This window comes from Delphinapterus leucas, chromosome 10 (genome assembly GCF_059928025.1).
Source record: "Delphinapterus leucas isolate spDelLeu-1000000601 "Yukka" chromosome 10, BTC_Dleu_Yukka2, whole genome shotgun sequence".
NCBI classification, from domain to species: Eukaryota; Metazoa; Chordata; class Mammalia; order Artiodactyla; family Monodontidae; genus Delphinapterus; species Delphinapterus leucas.
Window position 1 is genome coordinate 65519067 of NC_143138.1, and position 9314 is coordinate 65528380.

General features: G+C 51.1%; 2 protein-coding genes across 4 annotated transcripts in view; both read left to right on the top strand.

Annotated features, from left to right (window-relative positions):
- ATRIP (ATR interacting protein) overlaps positions 1–7175 on the top strand; it is a 16528-nt gene extending 9353 nt beyond the window's left edge. For 2 of the 3 annotated variants that reach the window (XM_089919250.1, XM_022573255.3), the window contains exons 9-13: positions 5262–5398; positions 5557–5648; positions 6103–6183; positions 6403–6655; positions 7067–7175. In XM_089919250.1, coding sequence (XP_089775376.1) covers positions 5262–5398; positions 5557–5648; positions 6103–6183; positions 6403–6655; positions 7067–7134 — 631 coding nt within the window. In that variant the 3' untranslated portion in view covers positions 7135–7175. The remainder of the gene's footprint in view (positions 1–5261; positions 5399–5556; positions 5649–6102; positions 6184–6402; positions 6656–7066) is intronic. The other variant, XM_089919249.1, reaches the window with a different exon arrangement.
- A 607-nt stretch (positions 7176–7782) lies between these two features.
- Positions 7783–9221, top strand: TREX1 (three prime repair exonuclease 1). Its single transcript, XM_022573266.2, has 2 exons — positions 7783–7896; positions 8215–9221. Exon 2 carries the CDS (start codon positions 8236–8238, stop codon positions 9178–9180), a length of 945 nt encoding a protein of 314 aa, XP_022428974.1. The 5' UTR covers positions 7783–7896; positions 8215–8235; the 3' UTR covers positions 9181–9221.
- Positions 9222–9314: the final 93 nt, after the last annotated feature.

Here is a 9314-nt window from a genome sequence, read left to right on the forward strand (position 1 = left end):
CATACTGCTCAGCTCTGAGCCTTGGTTTAGGTTCTTAGCTAGAGTTCTGAAGTGATGGGAAGTGGGGCCAGGAGTTAGAAGAACCAAGGAAGTGGTTTATTTGGCTTAGTTCTGCCTCTGGATAGTAGGTAAGCAAAAGACATGTGATAAAAGAAGGCTGCTAGTCACTATGGAAGAGTGTCCTGCCCCCGAAACAGACAAAGGCTGAATCAAGAGGCCTTTGAACCTGGGACATGGATCAGGTGAAGACCAGATTTCACAGCCACATTGAAGTTTAGTTTGGTGGGGTTCCCTGAAGAAGCAGAGGGTGTGTGGAGGGTCTGCAGCTACAAGCTGACCTTGCTGGGCATCTGCCCATCATCATGGTGTCCACCACTGGCATGAGCCACAGGTTACTTGCTCTTCTTAAGGTTTGTTGCGGAACACTGTTGTCATAAATTCCTAGCTTGGGATTCCAGACCCTCAACACTGGGAGGGTAAACACCACCCAGCCAATCCCCTCGTCCTGTAATCCCATCTCCCCCTCAGCATTCCACCAAGAGGCCAGTTCCTCTGTTGCATGTCTCTTAAGCCTTTTTGTCTCTGAACTCAGAATACCTGTTTGCTAAAAACACTTCTGGATCCTGGTTTCCATATGAATATATTCTGGCTTGTCTGGTGCATCCTAAAGGTGGTGCTTAGAGCTAGACACAGTGTACTGCAGAGTAGTGTGAGCAGCAAGGTAGGCGTGTTACCACCACCCAGGTGCCTGGCGGGGGGCCCAGCTCATGGTGGCTGACTGCTTCTTTTTTTATTATTGAGTCTTCTCTTTCATTTTTTTTTAATTCCGTAGTGCTTTACAGTTTCCAAAAGGTTCACACACAATTTCATATAATCTCATAACAATGCTTTTTTTAAATCCCCTACCCCTATATTGCCCTTCCTCCCTTCCCTCTCCCCACCGGTAACCACTAGTTTCTTTTCTGTGTCTGTGAGCCTGTTTCTTTTTTGTTTTGTTCACTAGTTTGCTGTATTTTTTAGATTCCACATACGATATCATACAGTATTTGCCTTTCTGTCTGACTTATTTCACTTAGCATAATGCCCTCCAAAGCCATCCATGTTGCTGCAAATGGCAAAATTTTGTTCTTTTTTATGGCTGAGTAGTATTCCTGTGTGTGTGTGTGTGTGTGTGTGTGTACGTGTACCACATCTTCTTTATCCATTCATCTGTTGATGGACACTTAGGTTGCTTCCATACCTTGGCAATTGTAGATGATGCTGCTATGAACATTGGGGTGCATGTTTCTTTTCAAAGTAGTGTTTTTGGTTTTTTTCAGATATATACCCAGGAGTGGAATTGCTGGGTCACGTGGTACTTCTACTTTTAACTTTTTGAGAAACCCCTATACTGTTTTCCACAGTGGCTGCACCAATTTACATTCCGCCAACAGTGTAGGATGGTTCCCTTTTCTTCACATTTGTTGTGTTCTTTTTGATGATAGCCATTCTGACTGGTGTGAGGTGATATCTCATTGTGGTTTTGATTTGCATTTCCCTGATGATGAGTGATATTGAGCATCTTTTCATGTGCCTGTTGGCCATCTGGATGTCCTCTTTGGAAAAATGTCTTTTCAGTTCTGCCCGTTTTTTGACTGGGTTGTTTGTTTGATGTTGAGTTGTATGAGCTGTTTGTATATGTTGGATATTAACCCCTTATCGGTCATATCACTTACAGTTATCTTCTCCCATTCAACAGGTTGTGTTTTCATTTTGTCTATGGTTTCCTTTGTTGTGCAAAACGTTTTAAATTTAATTAGGTCCCATTTGTTTATTTTTGCTTTTGTTTCCTTTGCTTTAGGAGATGGATCCAAAAAAAAAAAAATTTGCTGCTATTTATGTCAAAGAGTGTTCTGCCTATGTTTTCCTCTAGGAGTTTGATAGTAGCTGGTCTTCCCTTTAGGTCTTTAATCCATTTTGAGTTTATTTCTGTATATGGTGTTAGAGAATGTTCTAATTTCATTGTCTTACAAGTAGCTGTCCAGTTTTCCCAGCACCACTTATTGAAGAGACTGTCTTTTCTCCACTGTATAGTCTTGCCTCCTTTGTTACAGATTAAATGACCTTAGGTATGTAGGTTTATTTCTGGGCTCTCTATTCAGTTCCGTTGATCTATGTGTCTGTTTTTGCACCAGTACCATACTGTTTTGACTACTGTAGCATTGTAGTATAGTCTGAAGTCAGGGAGTATGATTCCTCCAGCTCTGTTCTTCTTTTTCAAGATTATTTTGGCTGTTTCAGGGTCTTTCACGTTTCCATATAAATTTAAAATTTTATTCTAGGTTCTGTGAAAAATGCCATTGGTAACTTGATAACAATTGCACTGAATCTGTAGATTGCCTTGGGTAGTATAGGCATTTTGACAGTATTGATTCTTCCAATCCAAGAACAGGGTATATCTTTCCATTTATGTCATCTTCAATTCCTTTCATCAGTGTCTTATAGTTTTTGGAGTACAGGCCTTTTGCCTCCTTAGGTAGGTTTATTCTTAGGTGTTTTATTCTTTTTGATGCGATGGTAAATGGGATTGTTTCCTTAATTTCTCTTTCTGATAGCTCATTGCTAGTGTATAGAAATGCAACAGATTTCCGTATATTAATTTTGTATCCTGCAACTTTACCAAATTCATTGATGAGCTCTAGTAGTTTTCTGGTGGCACCTGTAGGATTTATGTATAGTATAATGTCATCTGCAGACAGTGACAGTTTTATTTCTTCCTTGCCAATTTGGATTCCTTTTTATTTCTTTTTCTTCTGATTGCTGTGGTTAGGACTTCCAAAACTATGTTGAATAAAAGTGGTGAGAGTGCTCATCCTTGTCTTCTTCCTGATCTTACAGGAAATGCTTTCAGCTTTTCACCAATGAGTATGATTTTTTTTAATTTTATTTATTTATTTATTTGGGCTGCATTGGGTCTTAGTTGTGGTATGTGAGATCTTCGTTGAGGCATGCGAGATATTTAGTTGCAACGCATGGTCTCTTCATTGTGGCACACGGGCTTCTCTCTAGTTGTGGCATGTGGGTTTTCTCTTCTCTAGTTGTGCGTGCAGGGTCCAGAGTGTGTGGACTCTGTAGTTGTGGCACGCAGGCTCCAGAGTGTGTGGGCTCTGTAGTTTGCAGCATGTGGGCTCTCTGAGGCACACAAGCTTAGTTGCCCCAAGGCACATGGGATATTAGTTCCCCGACCAGGGATCGAACCTGCGTCCCCTGCTTTGGAAGGTGGATTCTTTACCACTGGACCACCAGGAAAGTCCCTACCAATATGATGTTAGCTGTGGGTTTTTCATATATGGCCTTCATTATGTTGAGGTATGTTCCCTCTATGCCTACTTTCTGGAGTTTTTCTCTTAAATGGATGTTGAACTTTGTCAAAAGCTTTTTCTGCATCTATTGAGATGATCACATGGTTTTTATTCTTCAGTTTGTTAATGTGGTGTATCACATTGATTGATATGTGGATATTGAAAAATCTTTGCATCCCTGTTTCTTACTTTTTAAATGAATGAATTCCAGGAACCACATTTTTAGCAGTTCTCTTGGTAGATATATCATCATTCTATTCCTGTTGAGCTTGTCCACAATAACATCAAAAAACAGCCATTTAATGGGTGCTTACTGCAGGCCAGACACAGATGCCTTCTGTTCACTAGCTTGGATGGCACCCTCAGAGCCCTGTTGTCTTCACACCCAGTACAGAGCCTGGCTCACTGTGAGCACTCAGTGTTTGTTGAATGAATAAACCCCATGTTGAGGTAGGGAAACTTGTCTGAAACCCCAGAGGGAGTATGCTAGATCAGCCAGTTAGGCTCCTGAATCATTGTTCTTGATCACTGTCTGATGCCACCTCCCACACAGTGCTTCTCTGAATTCCTTCATGCTTGCAGGCTGAACCCCATTACCACACAGCTTCTTGTTCACCTTGAAGTAAAAGCCAGGGACAGGTGCTACCAAGGCTCCATAGCAGTATACGATACAACATGAGCAGCCAGGCAGGCTGTGATCTCCTATGAAAGGCACCACTGCCCACCCAGGCTTGAGGGCACATCATCCCCTCAGACTCTTGTCTTCCCACTGCATCTGTTTTAGGGGCAGGTCCAGCGTAGCTCCCCAGGTACTGGCATGGCAGGCGCTTTTGAACAAAAAGTTCTCATCCCCAGCTCAGCCAGGGCAGCATGACTTATTTATTGTGCATTTAGGGGCTGTGCCAAAAAAAAAAATTTTCATTTAAAAAGGCGGCTCTGATGCTGTCAAAAATAATTTGGAAACCACTGTGTTGTATATAAAGATGGATTTTTTTAGTTTCAGGGGCCATTTCTGGCCTAATAATGAAATTAGGTAGTAACCGGTTAAATTCCAGTTTCCCACAAAGTTCCACACTCCCTGGTGACTAGAAACATTCAGCTTGTCTCTCATACAGGATTTGCTCTAAAATGAGTTCGCCCCAAAAAGACCTTGCTTCCTAATGGTGTACAAGGAATATTCTTAACCCTCGGTGCCGTGTGCATGAAAAGGGACATACCCGCAGAACTGCCCCTCCCCCCACCCACGAGGCTGTGTGGGTTGAGCAAAAAGCAGTGCTTGTCTTTGGACTCGGTTCCTTGGTAATGAATGCGCCATCCCTTTGCCCCCAAGACCAGGGGGAGAGTGCCCAAGCCCCTCACCATGCACACCCTGAGTGTGTACCTTCTCATACGTGGCGGCAGAGGAGCTGGTGTTTCCCGACAAGTGGGGAAAATGAAGTCTTCCTTGCCCAGCGAGCGATCTCATAAGATCCAACCATAGCCAAGTCCACATTGTCGCTGCTGATGCCTGGCCAGTCCTCTGGTGGTGGGCACAGGACGTTTCTCTCACACTCAAGTTGAACCTGCCTCCCTGTTTGGGAGCAGAGGCAGGAAGGAGCCCAAGGGTAGTGCGGAGGCCGGCACCCAAGGTCCAGGGGGGCACCTCGTATTTGCTGGGTGGCACTGTGCCAGGTAAGGGCCTGTCATCTCTAAGGGATGACAGGCCCTGTCCCTCACAGCAGTCCCACAGTGAAGGGTAGTACCCACTCGTTCACCTGAAACAAGTATCAGCAAGTAGGGTGGCATTTGAACTCAGGTCTGTCTGAATCGAGTCTCCTTTTTACTGGCCTCTTCAATTTCCTGTTGCCTATCGTGAAAGGTGAGGGTGAGTTATGGGATTGGGTTGGAGGTGTCATGTCTCTCTGGGGCCCTGTGTTTCAGGTTCCAGTGCATGTTCCGGGTGCTGCCACAGTGCCTGCGCCCAGAGACACCCCTGCCTAGTGTGCTGCTGACTATTGAGCTCCTGTCCCTCCTGGTGGACCATGAGAAGCTTGCACCTCAGCTCTGCTCCCACCCGGGTAAAGCAGGCCGGGGGCGCGCGTCTGGACTCCTGCAGCTTGGAGGGAAGGGTGGTGGCAGGGGCAGGTCCAGGGCCTCCTGAGGGCTTCTGCAGCTTGTACCTCAGGCACTGGGTGAGAAGGCGGATCCTGAGTGAGAGGTGGTGTGTCCTTTCCAGAAGGCTGCCTCCTGCTGCTGCTGTACATGTACATCACATCAAGGCCTGACAAAGCTGCCTCAGAGACACAGTGGCTTCAGCTGGAACAAGAGGTAAAGACACCAGAGCCCCTTTTGTGCTGCTCACCAACCCACCCCACCCCACCCCACTCCATCCCACGTAAGAGCCACTCTTCTCTTTCCTCTGGGAATTAAAGGAAGCTTTAATTCATTTTGGTAACACGTTGAGCCACAAGCAAGGTAAACTCATTTGGGGGGCTCCATACTACACAGATACAGTACAGTCGGAGCCCAGGGTATCCTGGGACTTGGGAAAGTTGCCTGGTGGCTGGAGGTGGGCACGGAGGCAGGTGGGTCAGTGGTGAGACACAGGTGTTGGTCCTGAGTGTCTCCTGGGAAGGTCCCAAAACACTACCACCTCTTGGATCCCATTAGTGCAGACAAGCAGTTGCTGAGGCAACTGGAGCTCTTGTAGAAGGCTGAGAAAGCCCTCACTGTGACCAGGGCCTCACTGTGCCATGGATGGGACAGTCTGTTCTTGTTCTAGGCTGTGTGGCTCCTGGCTAAGCTTGCTGTGCAGAGCCCCTCCTCCCCAGTCACTGGTTCCAGCTGCCAGTGCAACGTGGAGGTGAGTGCCGGGGGCAGGCAGGGGCCGACAGTGGGCAGCTCTGCTGGTGAATGACAGGGCCCCTTGAAAGCATACCATGCTCCTTCACCAGGGCTAGACCCTGGTGCCACTGTTCAGAACCTTCCTCACCCGGGTGGCTAGGAAAGATGCTGCCCAGCTAAGCAGGTTGTCAGGGTGCAGGGACCACCTGGCCTGACCTCAGCCTGTGCCCTCCCTCAGGTAGTCAGAGCACTCACGGTGATGCTGCACAGACAGTGGCTGACTGTGCGGAGGGCAGGGGGGGCCCCGAGGACTGACCAGCAGAAGCGGACGGTGCGGTGTCTGCGAGATACAGTGCTGCTGCTGCACAGTCTGTCCCAAAAGGACAAGCTTTTCACTGTGCACTGCGTGGAGGTCCTGCATCAGTACGACCAGGTGATGCCAGGGGTCAGCATGCTGATTCGAGGGCTTCCTGACGTGACAGGCTGTGAAGGTGAGCCTGCAGGAGGGCCCCTCCCTGCCCCAGCCCACATGTGGAGTTTGCCCTGAAGTTCATGGACAAATCAGACTACCTGGCCTTAGGTCAGCACTGCTCCATCCACACAGCCTTTGCCGGCACGGGGGCCATTTTTTTTTTCTTCCCTGTCCGGTTCTTTCAGCATATCAGCCTGCCTTTTGCTCATACCTACTGAGTCGGCCTGGCAGAGCCACGGTTTTTCCAGAAACATCCCTGTCTGAATTGCCTTTGTATTATTTTGCTTGCAGTAGCTGAGGGAGCAAGGCCTGGGCGTGGAAGGGACTGCTTAGTTCCTGTGGGCCTGGTGGGGAGGAGAGGTGGGACCTTCCCCAGTCCCAGCACCTTCAGGCAGGACTTCACCACAGAACCCTCTTGTTTTTGGCTCAGAGGCAGCCCTGGATGATCTCTGTGCCGCGGAGGCTGATGTGGACGACCCCGAGATGGACTGTGGCTGAGGCCTGTGAGCATCGAGCCACATGGTGGCACCAACACCACCACTTTCCTTACCTCATCCCCTGATTAAAAGCAGTGACTGGCTGTTAAAGAAAAGGCCAGCCTTATGTTTCCTGAGTCTGATCTGTGTCGGCTAAGTGGGAGGGACAGAGCAGGAGGAGGACCCAGGGAAGGCTGAGATCCTTCTTCCTGTTCCTGGCCAGCAGCCCCATGGTAATGAATCTGCTTTGAGGAAGGAGCCCTGCCTTGCCCTGCCCTGCCTTGCCCTGCCCTGCCTTGCCTGTGGAATTGTCCTGAGTCATCACTTTCGCCTGAGGCCATGGGAAGAAACCATTGTGTGGCAGGGAAGAAGGTGGCCCTCAGCCCAGGCCTAAACCAGGGAGGCCTGGGAAAATGGGGCCAAGGGGTGGGTGCAAAATGGCCACGGCAGGGGCTCCCAGCAGGCTCAAGTCCTGGAGCTAGCCTGCCCCATAGCCCTGTCCTCCCGGTGTGAGGGTGTGAGGGCCCTGGTGCATTGTGCCAGCCAGCAGGCCCACAGCGAGAGGTCTGAGGAGGCCTTTGGGGATAGCACTGTGGGTGCCTGGGGAGGGACAGGTGTTGGCAGGAGGGACAGCCCAGGCAGGCTGACAAGCGGGGCGGGCCTTGCTCACACCAGCCGCTGGGCGGGCTCAGGCTGAGTTTCACTTCCCGCCACTGCTGCCAGCAGCAAGAACCAGCTGGAGAGCGTGCAGCACCCTGAGTCACTGCTGCCTGCCTGCTACTCGGTAAGTGAGGACCCCCGAGGGGAGGGGGTAGGGTGGGAGGGCATGGGTACCTGCCCCACCAACCCTCACCGGACTAAGCGGGCACTAGGGGGAGGAGCCAAGCCTTCCCCTGAACAGAAAACAGTGTGCTGGTCCCAGTAAGAAAGCCACCCCACCCTCCCTGGCTTCCTGCCCTGGAAATGGGTCCTGGAGCTCAGCAACAGTGCCTGCCCATGCAGGGAAGGCCAGAGGGGTGCTCCTGCCCACCCCACCCCACTTGCCTTACCTCTTATCACTGGGCACTCACACACCCACCACCCAACCCATGCTCCTCCCCAGGCTCAGCGGCAGATACCCACCATGGGCTCGCAGGCCTTGCCCCCGGGTCCTGTGCAGACCCTCATCTTCTTGGACCTGGAGGCCACTGGCCTGCCCTTCTCCCAGCCCAAGGTCACAGAGCTCTGCCTGCTGGCCATCCACAGATGGGCCCTGGAGAGACTTCCTACCCATCAGGGGCCTCCTTCAACAGTGCCCCCACCACCCCGGGTGCTGGACAAGCTCTCCCTGTGCGTGGCTCCGGGGAAGGCCTGTAGCCCTGCAGCCAGTGAGATCACAGGCCTGAGCACACCTGTGCTGGCTGCACATGGGCGTCAACGCTTCGATGCCAACCTGGCCAACATGCTCCGAGCCTTCCTGCAGCGCCAGCCACAGCCCTGGTGCCTTGTGGCACACAACGGTGACCGCTACGACTTCCCCCTGCTCCAGGCAGAGCTGGCTGTGCTGGGCCTTGCCAGTGCTCTGGAGGGCGCCTTCTGTGTGGATAGCATTGCTGCCCTGAAGGCCCTGGAGCAAGCTGACAGCCCCTCAGAGCATGGCCCAAGGAAGAGCTACAGCCTGGGCAGCATCTACATGCGCCTGTACGGGCAGGCCCCACCAGACTCACACACAGCCGAGGGTGACGTCCTAGCCCTGCTCAGCATCTGTCAGTGGAGGCCACAGGCCCTGCTGCGGTGGGTAGATGCTCATGCCAGGCCCTTCAACACCGTCAAGCCGATGTACGTGGTCACAGCCTCGACTGGAACCAGCCCAAGGCCATCTGCTGCTACGGCCACGGTACCCCTGGCCAGAGCCAGGGGCACCAGCCCCAACCGTGGTGGAAACAGGAACCCTAAGCCCCTTTCCCCAGTGAAGAGCCCTGGAGCCCCACCCAGGGAGGGATTGCTGGCCCCACTGGGCCTGCTGGCCTTCCTGACCTTGGCAGTAGCCACGCTGTATAGGCTGTCCTTGGCCATACCCGGGCAGTAGGCCAAGAAGGAAATTCTGACTAATAAAGACCCTCCACAGCACCGAGTGATCACTCACCTCTACCCACCGTGGCAGCCTGAGAGCCTCCCGCACTTCTGCCCACACTGAGACACCTGGGGCCAGGGGCACAGGAA